Below are 19,381 nucleotides of genomic sequence, written 5' to 3' on the forward strand. Positions count from 1 at the left end.
GCGTGAGAAGAAATTCTCGGTTCGCGGATATCGTTGCAAGAGATTAAAGAGAGAAAGATCGTTTCTTACATGCCCTTTTCCACATCCGGATATGGGACAACGTAACCTTGCGGGTTGGGGGCCGAGCCGTTCCCGACCCAGAAGTACGCCTGCGGTGCGGTCCCATCGTAGCAGAATCCTTTTATGAATATTATATAGTCGTCCACGGCGTATGCGTCGCCCGCAACGTCATGGGCAAAGTTTTGGAAGGTGCCGATAAATTTACCGTAGTAATTGGGTCCGTTTCTCGCACGACCTGTAACAGAAGAACGATCCCGCTTTAAGATCTTTGGGATAAGAATCTTTCCTTCTCGGATAATATACGACTAATTATTTGCTGACCAGATGGATAAAGGCGAAAGATAAAATTTTAATGCAATCGGTTCGTCGCGGGCGTGTGCGCAAGCGAAATCGCCCCTAAACGTTGGAGACCACGAAAAGACGCGACGGTGGCGGCGGTGGCCGGGAGTTGATCCGAGCCACGCTCGGTGGCTGCAAAGGGGGAAGTACGGTTTCACCCTCGTGATATAGGTTGGACGCATCGCCGCCCCGATACAAAAGCGGTGGCAGACCGGTCGACTGTGCCGCGATTTGCATGAATTTCATTTCATTTGCTCGACAGGCCCGTAAAGTCGAGCGAGTGAGTAGATCGGAAGAGCCCGCAGGCAGTAAAGATCAACGAACGTTTATAGGCGCGTTTCGATTCAACCGCGGGAACCGATCGTCTTGAAACGCTCCGTCTCGGTATTAGCGATTGCGTTTAAAAGTTCGGAAAGGGAAGTCGAGGGAGGAAGGATTTCGCAAGTTTGTAGCATTCGTTATAAACGTTTTCGTAACGTAGAGCAACAGAAACGATATTAAACGAAAATTGAAAATAGCACGATCGCTAAGAACGTGTCCCCGTTTAAACGTTTAAAGACCGTTTTCAATTAATTTCCATCGAACGCTTGCCTCGGTTCCCATGATTTTTGTCCTGGGCGAAACACACCGGAATAATTAACACGTCGCTGATGCCGGCGTTCGTCCGAAACTCAGAGTCGAGGCTTTTAGTCCACCCTCGCCGTTCCTATTCACCCCGTTCGGCCGCGGTTGTATTGGTGAACGAACCACGGTTCCGTTCTTCTCGAGCCGACGGCGTCGGCGTCGTCGCGTCGTCATCCTCTGATCCTCGCCGTAGTCGCTACCCCATCGGTATAGCAGGATATTACGGCGATGCGACAATGAACGTAGCGATCGCTATCTGGCCGGTATTGGGGATGTCGCCCCTCTCTGCGTGGTCGCACCAGCGTGCATTAAATCGGGCACGGACCGATGATGGTGGAAAGTGAGAGAAGGGTGGCAGAGAAAAGAAGAAGAGACAGCGCGGGAAACGAAAAGAATAGAAGAGGGTGAGAGAAAGGGAAGGAAAACGGAGAGCGGCGCAGAGAGACCACTCGCTTCGGAAGGAAGAAGAGGGAGCAGGATGTCTGCTAGTAAACACGCTAGCATACACGCGTCGATATGTGTATGTGTTGCTGCGTGCGTACGCGTCGCCACCTAAACTACCCCCGACTGGTGCTTAAACTGCCTCCCCTTTTATTATGGGCCGCGACGGTTATTGGATTGTACCGTGCTATTTGTTGGCTGCCACACTAATGGATCCATAATCACCGGGACGAATTAACGCAACACGACGACGCCGACGGGGCGCTACTTTAAATACAGCGCAGCACCGTGACGTTTCTTCGCGATGGCGTTGTTGACCGAACAACTCGACCAATCATCGATTACTAGAATAGCGACGTCGAAAGATGACCGATAACTCAAATTTTTAATTCCACGTCCGTAGCCTCTCGATATTATTCAACGATTTCCAACCGATATCCACGAGTTGCGTATCACTTGCGACCGTACGGTTCGTCGTGGAATCGTGACGGGCGTCTTAGCGAGAGACCAAGGACCGCGTATATCCTGAGAGGTTCGTCTGAAAGCAGGATATGATCCCGAAGTGGTGAGGGGAGTTCGGTAAACATTTGAGTCCGGTAAACATCGGGCAGCCGCGGTTCTTCCCTTCGTCCCTAGCTATCGGTGGCCGTCGATGAGACTCCGAATCGCGCATAGCGTCCTTCGAATAGACTCCCCCGGCACACGTCGGTCTTAGGCGGGCTTCCATGGGCCACTGCGGGGAATACCTTAGCCCCCAGGCATCCTGGCACAAAGCATATTGCATGTGCTCCGAACACACAATCGCGCTGCGAACCGGGAGCGTCAGGGTTCGTTACCTTCTGGCGTCGATGGTCTTTGCTCTTTCGATCGGATTCAGCGGATCTCCTCGTCTGCCCCCGGGCACCCGTTTAATGAGGATAGTCGTGAAAAATTCACTCGTTATCTAGCCGCGGCGCGAGACGATACCGTTCGAGTGCAACGCGACGCGCGTTCCCAGAGAAACGGGAATGCCCGATGAAATTAAAGAATTACTCTTTTCCTTGCCCCTTTCTGGCCGGAGAAATTCAAGCCCGACTCCACGGAACGAGAATGGCTCCCGAAAACAAAAGCACGGATGCGTTCGTCAAAGCGCTTTCGAAATATCCGAACCGTTATATTTTACGATAATTTTACTTCCGTTGCTTCGAATCGATACAAAATACGTCGCGATTCCTTTCTCGAATTCTTTAGCACTTTGCGTGCTAAATTTTCAGTAAATTCCAGCAAATTAATTAGAAGCAAACGGTTCCTCGTTGCCGCTAGAAGTCGATGATTTTATGGCTTCGCTCGCCTTTACGTACCTTTCGAGGCGAACATTTAACGAGAAAAGTCTTGGGAAATACTCTTGTTACTTTGAACTCGCAGAAGTCGCCTCGTTCTTTCTCGCGACTCGTGACTTCTGTCCGTTCGTCGCACTGTATACATTCAGAATCAAAAATTACGCGACGTTGATCGAAGAATCGCGACTTATTGCACCTCCGAAGATTCCGGGCGAGCGGCTGGAAAAAAAGCGCGATTCATTGTCCGGCACTTCTTTTGTAAACGTGCAATCGTCTTCGCAGGAATTGCTATAGCTAATTGGAGAATCAATTAGCAACGAATGCCTCTTTGTTGCGTCGCGAAATCGACGAGTTTCGTATCCCTCCCCCTATCGTACAAGAGAAAAATAATACTTGCTTCGTTTTAAACAGGATACGTACAACGCGTCATGCTATTCGGATACATGGAACGTCGGACATTTACAATTGACATTTACCGTTTCTCAAGACGAGGATTGTACCGATGCGATTACGCGATAGGCGTCAACGGTTGGTTCCGCCTCTTACGTAACACGATGCGTCAGTCATTCCCACGATACTTTACGCTATAACTTTTTATAGCTTCAAAAGCTAGGAATGAAATCTTACTCCGTTTCCAGTATTATTAGTTTGACGCGTATTAGGTTCGTTGCCGCGTTAGGTAAACTACTCGAGTTGATTTCGCAACGCTCTCCTCGCTTCGTGGGACCGAAATAACCCGCTGGAATAGCGACGGATAATCAGACCACAAAAAAATGAATACGATCCGATTTTACACGCGAGTCAGCAAGCCGTTTTCTACCGGATCGGAACGTGACCGACTAGACCTATAAATGCGTGCACTTTCACTTTCATCTCGCCGGTTGGCTTCGTTGGACAACAAACAAGACACCGTGAGATCTCGGAACCGTATGCACGCGAACCGATCCTAATGGGAATGCGTCGTTCCACTGGCCGAAGAAAGTATCGTCAACTTTCGAAGAACGTACACTTGACGCACGTGGAGAAACTGTTTTCGATTCTGAGAATTTTGTTAACCTTTGACGGTGATCGCACCGTTCGTTTGTTTTTGTTACACAGAAAGGGATCAGCCGTGCTAAAGATCGCAAGGCAGCGCGCGCGCGCGCGCACGATTCCCGGATGCATCGACGGTTCCGTTTAATCAAGGTCGAGGGGCGATTTTATCGGACACGCGTTAGAGCAGAAGTGGCGGCACAAGTTTTCGAGGAAGCTCGACGTTCCATTGTCCTCGAGAGGAGAAAGTGGCGCAGAGGAAGACTGAGAAGGTGGCTGGAGGAGCCGGTGACTTAAGACGTTAACGAGACTAACCGGATTCATCGCGAGCGGAGGGGTGAATCTTGGCGAGAAGGGTGAAGAAAGGAGAGCGCGTCGGGCGGCACTGATTTTAATCAAGATATGGCCTGGCAGCAGCCAACGGCGGATCAAGTGAGCCAGGGCTTATCGATTTTCTAAGTGCTCCCGACCGAGAGCGTCGCTGCGACACTAGCAAGATCTCGAAAGTAACGAAACTAGCGGGATGGAGGCCCGCATTCGAGATGAAACACCCGGATGTCCGTGGATCCTGGGAATTATTCGATCGCTAGGCACGATTAGCTGAATTAAAGATACATCCATAAAAAAAAAAAAAAAAAAATACATCCCGCGAAGAGACCGTTCTTACCGAGTTTAACGGGTTTAAAATAGAATTGCGAGGACGTATCGTTCATTCCGCTTCGGCGAGTAAATCTTCGTTACCGATGGATAGTCTCCGAAAGGACGAACCCTCTTAATCCGTATATTCAATCGGCGCTTGCCGGTTAATCCGTATAATTGTCGTAGACAAGGCAATCTCTTAATCGATCGAGCCAGGCAGCCTCTGTCCGCCTTCTAAGAAGAATACAAATGATATTTTTTTTTTGTCGTTTGCCCGTTAAGAGATTAAAGCCAAGGGGTCGGGTGCTTCGTTTTAGATCCATTATACTCGCGGGAGAGGAGATCAGGAGGTACATGGGACCGAAGAGAGGGAAAAACAGGCGTAGAGGGTGAACAACCAAGTCTTCGAGAAGGAAACGAAATCGCGAAATCCAAGAAAAAACGGGAGGCACTGCTAGGACGAGGCAAAAACGCAACGACCAGGAAACGTAAACAATACAACGGAGAGTGATAAAGGATACAAAGAAAGGGCGAAGCAAAGAGAGAAGGATAAACGCTGAGAGAGATCTCGTCGGTGCATAAAAGGACAACGGACAGACGAGACGAGAGGAAGAGACGCGGACAGGAAAACAGGAGAGGAGAGGTAAAAAAAAAAAGAAAAAGAAGAGGAAGAAGAGAGACGAAGGAAGGGCCGAAGAGAAAGGGGGCGAAGGGAGAGGGTGTGCTGAGCTTGCATAAAGGGTGGCTAGTGATGCGTACCGTAGCTACCTCGCCAAATGCATTAAGACCACCCTTCACCCCCGTTCGCAATATCGAACAGACTCTGCGACTCGTTCCTCCCACTGCAGGATACATCGCGTTTCTCGCGCCTCATTTGTAAAGGGTGAAACGAACTCGAGGCACTTTTACGGTTCTCGATACAAGCGTTCGCGTCGCGCGAGAGGTAGAAACATCGAGACACCATCCGGCACGATTAACTCTCCGCTGGGAGCCGGGGCGGAAAAGAAATGGGATTCCGGGGAAATAGAAGTTATGCCAGGAGAACGGTCCCCGCGGCTCGAGGTACTCGACAAACACGATCAGCGTACGAAATACAGGCGCGACTCGAGGAGAAAAACGTTTTTTCGTCTTTATTATACGGACCACGTCGTTTCAAACAACCCATCCCGAATAACTCGTCGACTTTTGCCTTGATATTACGCGAATCTGATATCGATAGTTCTCTTTCTTTTTTTTTTTTTTTTAGATAGAGCTGTGCAGAAGACCCGTCGCAATAATTTCATCGGTAAATAACTGCAAACGAGCGATAATGTTTACAGTTATTTATGCATGGCAACGATGGTATACTATCTTTCATCAACGGGATACTCGTTAAAAGCCAGCTTAGGGTAATGGCAACTTTGAAGGGAGCATTATCTTTTAGATAGTATCGAGAACGGGCTTTTAAGTAATTCCATCAGCCGGTAACCTAATAATCGTTTTATATACCTACACGTGGACACGCTTAGTTATTTAAAAAATTACTAGTCGACGACGCTAGACGACGCGACTTCGTAGCTTCTGCTAGCGTCCAAATGCCTGCACGTGACAAATGCTCCCGGCCGATACCATTATCGTTCAGAAACAGCGGTGACCGTGTCATCGTTCACAACGCGATTCACGATCGTCGCCCTTCTCTTTTCTACATTAGCACTCCCACCAAATTCGCGATGCGATATATAGGGTTGTTCGACACGGGACCGAACATACACGCGTACACACACGCACGCATAGCTAGCACCTCATTCCAATCGATATGCGACGACACCCCCATGGGGAGACATTCATATCGCAGTGGAACTCAAACACGGAACGAGACACGCCACTGTAATATCGTCCCCTTCGGCCACCTTGATCGCTGCTACATTGATATCGAAACGTTTGGTTGCCAATTTCGACAACGCGTTTCTAACGGAGCTATCGCGACTCACGGTTCCGTCGATCCAAGTACGAAAGAATAAATTTCATTTTACGACGAATCGCGTTACGCCATCCTTCGTAAAATTTCCTTTGCGTTTGATTAAAAGATGGCTACAGGCGGTAATAAATACGATCACTCCGTACGCGTTAATTTACAATCGCGTAGCAGGAAACGAGGGACGATTGCGACAATGAGAAACGTGCGAGGACGGTCGATAATGGCATCGTGTCGGAGCACGTGTCACGCGTTCATCTAACAACGCATTATGCGCCCTGAAGACGTGCGAATTATACTCGGATCCAATACCGTCGACAAGAGGAAGCCAATCGAGTATCTCGTTGCCGGGGTGTCGGCGCATCTGTTCCTTTTTCCTCCGATTAACGAGAGACTAAGTATTTTCCGGTGAAAAAAATCGGGTTATCAGCAAACAACGGCGTTTGAAATCGAACTCCTTGATCTGAAATATTTTATCTCTGTCGATGAATCTGTATGTTCAAAAATACGAAACATCCTTCTTTATAAGATGTCCGCCTCTTCGAGCGAGATCATCCAACGATAGAAATTGGAATCGGGCATCGATAACGATAAGGGCAGCAACGAAAGACACGGATAATGTAGCGCAAAGATGCATACGCGCGCCGCGCCGGCGCGATCATAGATTTCCACGGGCAATACCGTTCCATTAGTTAAATTGTTTCCCTGATACGTCCGCGCTCTTTGACTCCAGCTTTCATTTCACTTTACCATCGGATAGGCGGACGTACGATGCGATGCGATTCCAGGTTATCCTCTCCCCGAGGAGTCGATAAGAAAATAGCATGAAGCAAGAAGAAAGGGATCCCTGGGGAGACGGGTGATCATTTGATTGCGGATAGATTAAGGTATAGGGGTTGTAGCGCCTGACAATGCAAACCGAACGTTTTGTATTGGCAACCAGTGAATGCGCGATACCGATTCAACAATGGAATTGAACTTTTTGTGTTCGACGAGGGGACGAACTAGACGGATGAACGATAAGAAGGATCGAAACTAGACGAATCTTGATTCTCGTAACGAATACAGATGTCTTGCTTTTCGAATTTTCTTCGTAAATCGCAGTCGCAGCGTGTAGGGTTGCACGCCACGGTATACCATCCAGACGGTCGACGCGTTAATATCGCGATCACTCGATTTCGTCGCACAAGTGGCCACGGGCGGAACCGTTAATCGATTTGAGAATCGTCCGATCGTCGAGTCCCTTCGGTTTACCCTCAGTTGGTCGTTTACATCTATTAACAGTAAACCACGAACTTCGGGGTGGCCGTCGTTTACTCGTCGCTCGAACCACTGTATACGCTCCGCTGGGAGCCACACATCTGGCGTGCAAGCAACAAGTACACGCATTAAATGTACACCCGTTACCGACTCCAATTACTCGGAGTGCCCTGTCTCCGCGTACGCACCTGCACGCGCAATTCTCCATCTTTGATCGCACGATCGCCTCTGGACGCATTCGAATTTCAATTAATCGAAGCAAGTTAGCGTAATGTACACAATCGGTATATTAAAAGTCCGCGTGTAATTTAGATCATGGACGAGAGAATGTCGCGACATGGAATTCCAGGACCGACGTTACCGCCTATGGGATGCCGTTGGGCATTCGTTTGATTCGTGTCAAGGTGTGAGAAACGAGAATAATGAACGTAATTGTTCTAGATCGGGAGTCGAGGTAAAGGACGAAGCTACATAGCGATTCCTCGAACGCAATTTTTACTTAATTAAGACAATCGATCGAGTCGCAAGACGGATTAGACTCGTTTGAAATATAAAATTGTAACGATGGCGACCAGAGGATTCTGGTGCTAACGCGTTACTCGCAGAAGCGTCGGGAGGGGTTGAAAATTTCGAAACGTATAGGAAATAGGAATAGTGGTAAGTACAAGGTTGATTGAGAGTGTCCGGCTGACCTATTCTACTTTCATAGAAGCGTAGGGATGGTGGGGTGTCTCGTAGTACGCGTCGTGGTGAAAAGTTGCCCCACTACCGACGAAAACCGTAGTGGGGACACCACCGACGACCCATCCACCGGCGCGCGTCGCCTGTGGGGGTTAGTTAAGATCCGGGGTGTACGACGCTTCGTAGCTCAATCTCGTTTAGACGCACGACCGGTAGGGTTGCTTTTCACAATTTTTTTTTTTTAGCTAATATCGTCCGACTTCTTTTCTATGCACTTCTGCTTACCATAGAGCATAATTTCCCACAGTATTCGCTTTATATAAAACATTGTAGAATATTCTATTTATAAAGTATTCTATTTGTCGCGTTACAATTTTCCGTCGAACGAAAGAAAGAAATCGTCGCCCTTTATATGCATCGAACCCACAGGGATGCAGTTCATCCCTCGGTCAGTGTAACAGCCCACGGCAATGCATATGGAAGCTCTGGTCCGCGAGTGCGCACGCGCACCACAAGTTTACATACTACACACGTGTTACTATAGATGTTACTACGGCGAGTACTCTGTAATCTGACACAGAGTACGGAGATTGAACCCGGCTGAGCGGGATTCGTTGAACCGGAAGTAATCCCACGGGAAACCAAGATAAAAAAAAAAAAAGGAGAGAAAAATTGCTCGGTTACTTTTGTAACGAATGGACGCTGCAACTTGGCGATCACGCGTGAGCGCTGAAGGAACGTTCATCCGTGTTGGAGGTTTCTATCTCGGGACTCGTCGTAGTAGTGAAAAAAAAATATAATCGAAGAAAAACGTAGCGGAAACATCCGTGGATTAGACGCGACAAGCGTCGCGTTGCCGAGCGACAAGTGTCCGGTAATCTGTAAGCTTGTGAACCAGACACAATCGAACCGGACTGCTGACCCTTTGATACTTGTACAGAGGATACTCGCAACTGTGCTACGAAGCATTACCGCCTCTATATAGATGTACACTCGAGTGACCTTATGGGTTATTTCAGATAGACGTACCATGAGGTTATTGTTCGATTCGAGATCCGTCGAGTGCCGATCGAGCACTCGAGCGGAGCTTTATTGGAAACTACATGTGCGCATTCGCCATCTCTACCTCTCTCTCTCTCTCTCTCTCTCCCTTCTTCTCTCTATTTTCCGTCTGTATTTATTTCACGTTTACGAGCAGCCAAGATACTTTCGGTTAATAATCCAAATTAGAGTTTCTTCGGCTTGAATCGGCTTATCAAAAATCGCAGGGGGGTTTCATTTTATTCGAATTTACGCTTCCTCGGACGGAATTATTTCCTTTATAGTAGCCAAATAGAGAGAAGACGAAACGGGGGAGGAAAAAAAAAGCTTCTCTAATCCTTTCCGCCGAGTAATCCTTTCCCTCGCGCCGGAGAAAAAGAATCACGTTCGGGAGAAAGCAGTGAATTTCGAAAAGCGCGGGTCGTTCATCTCGCGTTTTTACCCCACGGTAGCGTTTCTCCCTGGCTGTGCGCGGGGAAACGATAATCCAGATAAGCTGCTAAATGCTAGCAATTTGAGCGGCGGGATCTCCAGAAACAATATTCCGTACTTGAAGCCGACTAATGCCGGCTAACGGTCCCGGGGAGTTCCTTATACCGGGTGCTTCAATTAAATCGCCTCCGATGCAACCGCCCTCGGAGCGGTCATTGAGATTCGTCTTGAATACACGAGGATTATCGGATCGTCTTGCACTCTCGCTCGATTCGTTACGAAAACGACATTTAGGCGTTCTCTCTGCCCTGCGTTCTCTCTGCCCTGCGTTCTCCGCGGAGAAATTGATCGTTTCGATCGCAACTACGAGGATATCGATGGAGAATCCGATAAAAAAATAAAGGCGGCAAGGGATAAGACGAGAAAAAGAGAAACGGAAACGCGTAAGGACAGGGACAAGGTGGTAGGACGAGAACAGAGAGAGAGAGAGAGAGAGACGGAGGGAAGAGTCTGTGACGTGGAGTGAAAGTCCTCAAATAAAAACCAGGCCAGGGCTTCGTATCTCGACGAGAACACACCAGGGCCATTATGCAATTACGGCGACGCATTTGCCGGCGTCTTTCCAGCGGTGGCTCGGTCCGTAGAGCCACGTCCTCGTTTCCCTTAGTAATTTACCGCCTAAATCGCTCAAAGTTTCCAAATTACCGTAACCGCCACCGCCGGTACATAGATGCTGTTTCTCGGCGACAGGTCGTTGATTCGGCGAGCGCCGCGAGCATTCCTCATCGTCGATGACGAGTTTTCCCTTTGTTGTAACGTCCGACGACTCGTGTCGTTGCGCGATCGAAGCACGTATCGTTCGCATCCGACAAGAATCTCAATCGTATACGAACGAATTCGAGGGATCTACCTTAAATGTTTTCTTTGCAATGATTGCTTTTTATACATATTTTAGCTACACTACCGCGGTAACACGGACGGAATTGTTTGAATCGTCGGTACCCCTCGCAGGCGTTCTTTTCAGCTGCCAATGATACGTAACCGCATGAAAGTCTGGGCTCGTCATACTTTCACACGAGCTACGCGTCTCGCATACAGTTAAACCGTAAATTTGCGCGCGATTGAATAACAAGGCTCAAGTCTTATAAACATGGAGATATGTCAAATATTTAGTACCGGTAACCAGTTCGATTTATATTTGTTTATTCGAACGAGTGGAATACCGTACCGCAACTATGTAACGTTCATCGATTGGTAATAAATGTTTCTCTTACACAATCGCTCGTTACGTAACCGATAGACCGTTCGAAAGAGCTTACTCGAGATTCGTTTGCGTCTAAGACTATCGCAGATGTGATTTGGTTAACTCGAGGATGGTCAAAATTCTCTTTAAATCCCCCTCTTTCGTTAAAGCTTCTAAGATATATGCGTTTCACTCTAACCCGAACGCGTTGCATCGATCTAAACGTTTCAAGCATGCCAAGAACCGTACGCGAAGCATAGATGCGTTTCGCTGTTGTGTTCGTTAACTAGCGTAACTAGGTGGTTTCGTGTCACAATGGGCCAAGCACAACAAGCGTCCTCGCACACACGGGGACGCGGACCGAGAGTAGCTTTATTAAGCAAAATGACTTACCAGAGTGTGACGTGGTGTAGGCGAACAAAAGCAGTCCGGAAATGAGTCGCAGTGACGTCGCATCCATTTTTCGGTTCCGGCTTCTGTTGGCCCGAGTCCTCTTCTCTCCCGCTTACCGTTGGCTCGGATGATGGAACATGTATACACACACGAACCACACGCGCGCACTTATGTTCGATCTGGAATTCGAAAGGAACACTGTTGAAGACTCGACGATCCACGCGAATTTCCGCCTGCGGTGGCCCGCTCTTTTTCTTTATCTTTTACATGCTCCGAACTGCGTCGCGGTCAGAAAACCTTTGTTTTTTAGAACGGACGGCGCGATGCGTTGCTCGAGTATCCTTCGAAATATTCCGTTCGTGAATCGTGACCTTCTTCTCGAACCCTCGACTGTCTTTTCCTTTCAAATTCGGGAATAGAATGTATGACTAATCGTATCAAAAACGAAGGTAGTCGGTACAGAAAATTATAATCTAGAGGATAGCTTGTATAGAGTACACGCGTTTTGAATTCCAATTTGCGAGTTATTCGAAGTCGAGGTCGTAAAGAGTATCGACTTCCTTTCTATATTTAATTGGAACAACTCTGTGTCGCGTAACGAGAGGAGAATGTACAAGACAAACGTTTGTCGACGAGTAAAATATCGAATGCGAACAACCACAAGAAGAAACTAGCCAAAGCGAATCGTGTTGATACTTAAATCGACCCGTCGAAGGAACTCTGCGTAGAGAACAAATCGAGAAACGAGTGGCGACGGTGTCTTGCGGAACGTGTTGACTATTGACCGAGACAACGTCGACTGATCTGAAATTTGCGAGTGGCCGTGTAGCACACCTTTCCCGTGTGGCCTGGCAGCTTTGAAAAACGTGAGGTACAGTCCGCGCGACCTCGAGCGCTCACGAATCTTGCTGCTACTTTCTATTGGCATCGCGTCGATGGTTTCCCTTTAGAAAACCTACCGCGCTATCGTCGATTTTATTCGGTAACCGGCCGAGTCGGCCCTGTGGAATTAAACCTACCGACGAGTAACATCTCGGAGAGTTCCGAAATCGTAGGATTCCCGAAGCTAACTGGCTCAGACATTATGGAGAACGTGGACATTGACTTTAATCGGTTAACGCGCCACGAAAGTTTCGCTGCTCGAATGCGCTTCGCGCGTATTACGAACCTGGTCTCGTGGAACAAACCGGAGGAGAGAGTAACGCGCAACGCAATCTTAGAACAATTAAAATGCCATCGGTAGGATCGCGTCGGATTTCATCGACGGAAAGAAAGATGTACGTTCTGGTTGATATCCATTGGTACGCGATTCGTGGGTCGTTGTTCGTGCATTTGCGAAAATACACAACGTCTAGTTACATTATCGCGAAGCAGGATTTCGATAGTCGTGTGTCTGAGCGGTAACGCTGGGAAGTAGAAATGGAACGTACCGGGTCAGACCGAACGCGCCATCTTTTACGAACGTTAAATATCATCTAGTGCAGCATTTGGAAAGTATACTTTTGATACGCTACGTTTTGCCCATTTTCGCGTTACTTTTACATCGACGATTCCTGTTAACATAAACGCGGTACAGTGTTTGCACATCACCGTGGTATTTCCTGTTGAATAGCGTTGCAGCTACGGTATAATCTCTTTCTACCGGACGAGAGCACACGAAAATCGACTGGCATTTCCATATCGGTCGGAGAAACAATTTCAATCGGTGCACGATTTTCGGTTCGGTTGATCGAAGAGTAACGTTCGTTATTTCCGACGCTATTCGCCGGACATTTTCCAATACAAGAATTCACTGCAACGCGAGTTTTACATGTAATTATTTCCTCCGTCGTTAACGACGAGCGAAGAATCGTCAATCGGGAACATTTTTCTATTCCTCACCGTATCTTTCCGAACTTATCTTACGATTCAGTTACACAAAGTATTCCTGTTAGGCCTTATTTACCTTGCACCGTCACGATTCCTCACTTCATCCCGCATTTCGTATCCTCGTCGCTCCCCTAATCATCCCTTCGATTATTCAAATTTGATCGCAGGAGTCACAAGTTTCATCGGCGTGTATCAACCACCGTGCGATGCATCCCAAAAGAGTCCGAGCAAAGGATAAGTAAACGCGCAACGAAATAAAACGAATAGTAGGATTCCGAGGCAAGTTGGTGCAGCAGTCAGGGCACCTGGCTGTGCGGAATGCGAGCAAAGCCAGCGAGGAAAGGGGCAACTCGAGCCATAAAATGGAACGATACGACACCCCGAAGGAGAGCTTGGCAAGCGCGCAGCTGGACACACGGGAAACGTAAGAGACGATCGCAAGCAGCGCGGAGCGACTAGTCCGCGTCGTACGCGCGATGGCAAGCGGGCAACCGGGACGAAACGAGAGGAACGACGAGCGACCCGACGAAGGAATAGTTTGACCGCGACGGGAACCAGGTAACCGCGCACAGGAGAAACTGGCGACGAATTATCCCGTTCGACGAGGGGCTAACCTGTTCAGCTACGCTAGGCGCAGCGCAGCGCGGCAGAGAGAGCAGGGAGAACCCGCGCTAAGCTCGCTCGCTCGCACCGGGTGCGTGGAGCGCGCGTTTTCGGACGTGGAAGGACTGACTGGGGGTTACGCACGTAGCGTACGCGGCTCCGGAACATGTATTGGCGGCCAGGGAAGCTCCACCTATCGCGCGCCAGAGTGGGAGGGCACAGGGACGACCTCGAGCTTGCGCCCTCGACCGGTTCCGTGCTCCAAGCACAACCCCTTCCTTGGCTTTTTCCCAACTTTCGAGCTTGCGGTGCACCCCCGCCGACCCTCTCGCCGCTCTCGTCCTCCTCCTCTACCCCTGGCCCTGCAAACACCCCCGGAACCTACCACCCGACGTAGTCACCATTACCGACGCCGGTTCTGCGCCCAATCTCACCCCCACCCTAGTTACCTGAAGAGCCCCTGCCTAACACGGCTACGGTCGTCGCTAGCGATGGGACCAATACCCTCGCGTCGACTTATCGATACCTCAGAGACTGCCGATTGTTATCGAGAACGGTACTCCGTATCGGCCGGTCGGCTGAAAAATCGCCAAGTCGCGGGCCAACAGCTACCACCGGAAAGAGGGTAAACGTTCAGCGGAATTTTTACTATCGACGATCCGACTCTTGACGCGATCCTTTCCGATCCTTCTCAGGTTACGGAACGAGCAAGTATCAAAACTCCAAACTTCGAATACGGTAGACTACGAGAAAGTACGAATACGAGAAAGCTAATAGTTTTTGGAAACGGCAAGCGAAACCTTTGGCTCAACCTACGCGCGCCTGTTCGACCTATCTCCCACGCATTCGGCGAATACCGTAATCGCTACAAGATTCTCCACCGTATACGTCACAAGGCTGTCGAACGTTGTCCACCTACGTCCTTCGAATAGGCCAAAGTTCGAGAAAAGTGTTCGTCGGCTGAAAGCTACTCTCGTCGATGCTGATTTTTGTTCCACGTCGGAAAATGTCACCGTTAAAGTCAAACGTCGTTCCGTAAGATATTGCGAATCATCGGATCGACGCTATCGCTAGGTAGACGTAGACGAAATTTGAACTAGGAGGAACGGACCGCAAGCACGTCGAGGATTTCGGCGGAGCACCAGGAAGCGAGGTCAGACGAAAAGAGGAGGGTGGCCTTTTGCAGCTGCAACTGCAGCTAGTGCCTTCTTGTAGCAAACCGCGGTTAGAGTTTTCGCTCTCTCCTTCTGGCCTGTCTCAGCCGGTTCGGACCTCTGCATCCCTCGTCCTTCGATACGTTTCCGGCGTACCCGGCGATGCGACTCGCTCCCTCGTGTTTTGCGTTCTTAGCCAGCTCGTAGCCTTTAATGAATGTAATACGATTTCGTTGTCTCAGCAAAGAATTCGAAATCAGCTCAACGGCTTTATCTGTTTCCTCGGCCGCGTTGGTATTCGCGGAGGAGGGTGGCCGAGACGACGAAACGGTGCAAACGGAGGGGTGGAGGTAGGAATTAAGAGACAAAAAAGTCCAGGGGAAAAATTGAGAGCAAGAGAAAAATAATAATTGTAATTGATCCGAAAGGGAAACGACGCTAATTTCGGGGAAACGTGGAGCATTCAAAGAAAAAGGGAGAAAAGAAACAGTTTATGGGCAGCATATGAAAAGACAAAGAGGGGATTAAAATATAGAAATAATCCAGGAGGCAGAGGAGAGCTATCGTAAAACAAAAAAGGCCAAATTTCAGGGTGTTGGTGCAGAGTGGCCGCTGAAGCTCCTCGCTCGAATGGGCGTGTCTCGTACAGCTTTCCGAAAATGGTGATATAAGCAAGCTCCGATGAGTCGACCGATGCGCGCTGCTGAATGCTCACGCACGGCAACGAGCGAGCGATAGCCCTTTCGATCGCTTAATCGCCCTTCAAACGCACTCCTCTGCAATTTTCGTTTCCGATAAAAATCTCTTCCTCGTTTTTTTTCTCGTATGCGTCGAATCCGTGGATCTTCACTCTCGTTGATGACGGGGTAAAAAGGAGAACGAAACGCCGAAAACGACGCAAACGTTAACGTCTCGTCGTTTCTATCGCGGTTCGATTCGAAGAGACGATGATCCGCGAAAGTCTCTCGATAACGGAGCAATTGCAACGTGCAAGTTCCGTGTCGTTACGAGGTCGATTCGTTAAAGATCGTCTGGTCGAGCAGCGTTAATTACCGTGTAAGAGAATCGCCGTTTCGCCGTCGTTACTATCGTTTAAACGTTTCTCGACTGTGTGTATCGCGCGATACCACGATCAGCTACGCTGCAGCCAGCTTTCCCCGGTCGTTTACGCGAACTTTAAGTATGTCCGGGACACGATGACTTCGTGGTCGATAAAATTGTTGCTTTTAACACGGCCTGCAACCGCTTTTTTTCCCCGCAACGATTTTTTCCATCCCAGAGGAATACCTCGTAGCTATCCAGAGCAACGGATAATCGATGGCAATCCATGCGCGGCAAATAGAACGCAGCACATAAAATTAATTGATTTCGTTGACGATCGGTCGCGCTGTAATTGGTTACGATGAATTTAAGACAGGGGAAATCTGGATGCGGCTATTATTCGCGCACCGATGTTACTTTTTTTTTTTTTTTTTTTTTAAACAAGCTCACCGTAGAAACGATTTAGTCCAGAGATGTCTACCGAATGATCGCGTTACGGAGATCGTTTCTTCTTCGGTCGAGCAAATATCTAACGATCGGAAAGAAAATAGTTTGACCGATAATGTTTCTCGCTTGAAAAGACACAACGAAACAATAACGCGTTCGAGCGGTCCGATCGAACGGAAACGAATATCGAGTGGCTGCATCATAAAATGACGAGGCTGACAGGTTCGTTAAAATCGAGAGCGTCCCATCTGATTTCAATCACGCCACGATTTAATTAAACATATGCCATTATTGAGCAACGACAGATAATAACCGCGTAACAGAATATCTAGAAGGACACGCCGATGCGTATTTTCGTGGCTCGTATCGAATACGTATATCCGAGTGGACCAGGATTGATAGACAGCAAACCGTGCTTCTGATTTAATTTCGTGATACACGCGGACGTAGATCGCCGGTGTGTCCTAAATCGATCGGTTGTCGAACGCCTTTTTCTATCGGAACGGTTAAACGAAATTTTAAGGATTCGAAATAAAAGGAACGCGGAGGCCTCTTAAAGGTAAGTGCTTCGGGCATACTCGAATTCATCTGGTCAAAAGAGAAAAAAAAAAATGACGAATCGTAACGTGTGAAATTTCAGAGCGACGCGTATCGCAAAGAAATATACGAACGTCGGCATGGACCGTCTCGAGACGCGAGAGATTTGTCAGCTATCGGAATGTTAAAATCGACGATAAAATGGTCCCCAGGCGCGGCGAGTCTCGTTTCTCGCATTATTTCCAATTCGACTCACAGAAAGTGCATGCCGCGATTTGCTTCTTAGCGGTACCGAGCTGAATTGTGGATCTTAGTCAGCTATGCGCACGTAATGCATTGGCGTGGTGGGAAATATGGCGGTATTTCAATGAGAAATGAACTTTTCGACTATATACGAGGTGCCTCGTAACGCATCGGTACCACCCGACGATTCTACATGGAAAAACTAGGCGGAAAACGAGTTCTAGTTTTCGAGAGCATCGATTTTGGAGACGCCTGGCCGATCTTTCTTCTCCGTGGGAGAATATCTTTAATATTTGTTTATTTATCCATGTCCAAATGGAGTATAAAGAACAATAGGAATTGAATTTCGTCGAAACGAGGTTTCCCCTTCGAAGCTCTCGTTCGTTTGCATAATTTCTTTATGATCGGAAGCTGGTCCCGCCATCGCGACAACTTTTGTACGCGACCGATCGTCCATTCCCTTTCTCCCCGATCCGAGACACGGGAAATTCTCGCACGACCAACCGCACGTCGATAAACCGGCAGTTCCTCGATTCCCGCGAGCCGGTTACTCGAGGTTTCGTAAATTTGTTTCCTCCGGGAGGAAATCGCATCATCATTTCGTCGCTGTCCGTATCGGTTTCGCGCGGGAAAAAAAGTAATAACGTATCTAACCCCCTCGTTCCACCGTCTATCTTTCTCGGTTCTACCTGACCACTGACTTTCCTCTCCGTCGCTTTCTTTTCTTCAATGGAAGGCGAGCTCGTTCGTGCGATGTAAGAAAGGACGAGGCTGAATTTCAAATTACTCGTTCCCGTCGCGCGTTCCCTCTCAAGGATGCGAGCGGAAAGTCTCGTACCTCGACAAAATATCGGGTTGCCCGAGGATCGGAACAAGGTTGCATCTCCTGGCTGCCGAATTAATTCCTTGTATTCGCAAGACGGAGCATTTGTACGATTGCGTTCGCTACCAGGAACGCTCGGCTCGCGGATAGGGAACTTTATAGTTCGGCAAAGAACGAAATCCTTCGATCATTGTTCCGAAGTGAAACAACGTGTCGCGATAACCGGGGAATCGAAGCGTCGAAAATCGAACGTCCGCGAAGATTACGCTCCGAGTACCCACGATTCGACGTTTTCCTCTCACGCTGAGAGGGGGGAGCTCTCGGTATCGTCTTTCAGTCCGTTCGCAACGTACTAGCACAAATAGCACGGCTATGGAAAATAAAATTCTATCTCGACGATTCACGCGTCACCGTTCCTCCCCTCGTGCTCTTCGCCCTGATCGGAGAATCCGTAGAAATCCGTCCCGGTTTCACGGACGATACGGCCGTCCTTGGGGTAAGTCGAGCGATACTCCGATAAAACCGAGCCGATTCAGGAAGGACGAAATAAAAAAAAAAAGATAATGGGGCCACGTGGAAGGTGTCGGGACGGTGGGAGTGAATGGGACAGCCCGGGGAGCAGGTGTAGGAGGGACACAATTAAAAAAAGCTCGAGCCACGCTTTTGTCCACAGTCAGTCGACACACGAGCTCCCGCGTTTCCCGCGCACACGTCGCTTCCTTGAAAAGCTCTTTTCCGCCACGTACACGCGCGCGCGCGCGAGCACGATTCCTCCTCCCTCCCCTTCGGTCTCACTCCCTTTTCGAACCCTTTGTCTTTATTTACTTCTACCTGGCAATCTGTTCCTTTTTCACGCTCGCGAGCCACGACGTCGACGTACCTCGGGCTTTGCCGCGCGATTTCCGAACCGCTTCCACCGACGGTACGATTCGAAAATGATATTTTCACGCCGTGAGGAAACGAAGCAGACGAAATTTTCGAGTAATTTCAACTCGGCACGGAACGACCCGGGCATTTCTCGTCGCATCTTACTGCTTTTACAGACCCAGACGAAATTCGCGAAAATTTGCATCGTTCGCTTTCACGATCAAAGTCGACGGAAGAAACGGAACGCAATTTTTCGCATTCTTTCCCGAAGTTTCCGTTGGTTACACGCTCCCAGTCGGAACGGGAGCGAGTATTATGTTCCAAGTTTAATATCTTCCC

At 48.8% G+C, this 19,381-nt stretch overlaps 1 protein-coding gene across 4 annotated transcripts in view; it reads right to left on the bottom strand.

Moving 5' to 3' along the window:
* The window catches only part of LOC128885140 (protein Skeletor, isoforms B/C), a 45,419-nt gene that overhangs the window by 19,589 nt on the left and 6,449 nt on the right, over nucleotides 1-19,381 (bottom strand). For 2 of the 4 annotated variants that reach the window (XM_054114350.1, XM_054139029.1), the window contains exons 1-3: nucleotides 13,404-14,050; nucleotides 11,459-11,637; nucleotides 70-295 (exon numbers count right to left, since the gene is read on the bottom strand). In XM_054114350.1, coding sequence (XP_053970325.1) covers nucleotides 70-295; nucleotides 11,459-11,525 — 293 coding nt within the window. In that variant the 5' untranslated portion in view covers nucleotides 11,526-11,637; nucleotides 13,404-14,050. Of the gene's footprint in view, nucleotides 1-69; nucleotides 296-11,458; nucleotides 11,638-13,403; nucleotides 14,057-19,381 lie in introns of those variants that run through there. The other 2 variants (XM_054139115.1, XM_054114262.1) reach the window with 2 other exon arrangements.

The sequence above is a fragment of the Hylaeus volcanicus genome, chromosome 1, assembly GCF_026283585.1.
Source record: "Hylaeus volcanicus isolate JK05 chromosome 1, UHH_iyHylVolc1.0_haploid, whole genome shotgun sequence".
Lineage (NCBI taxonomy): Eukaryota > Metazoa > Arthropoda > Insecta > Hymenoptera > Colletidae > Hylaeus > Hylaeus volcanicus.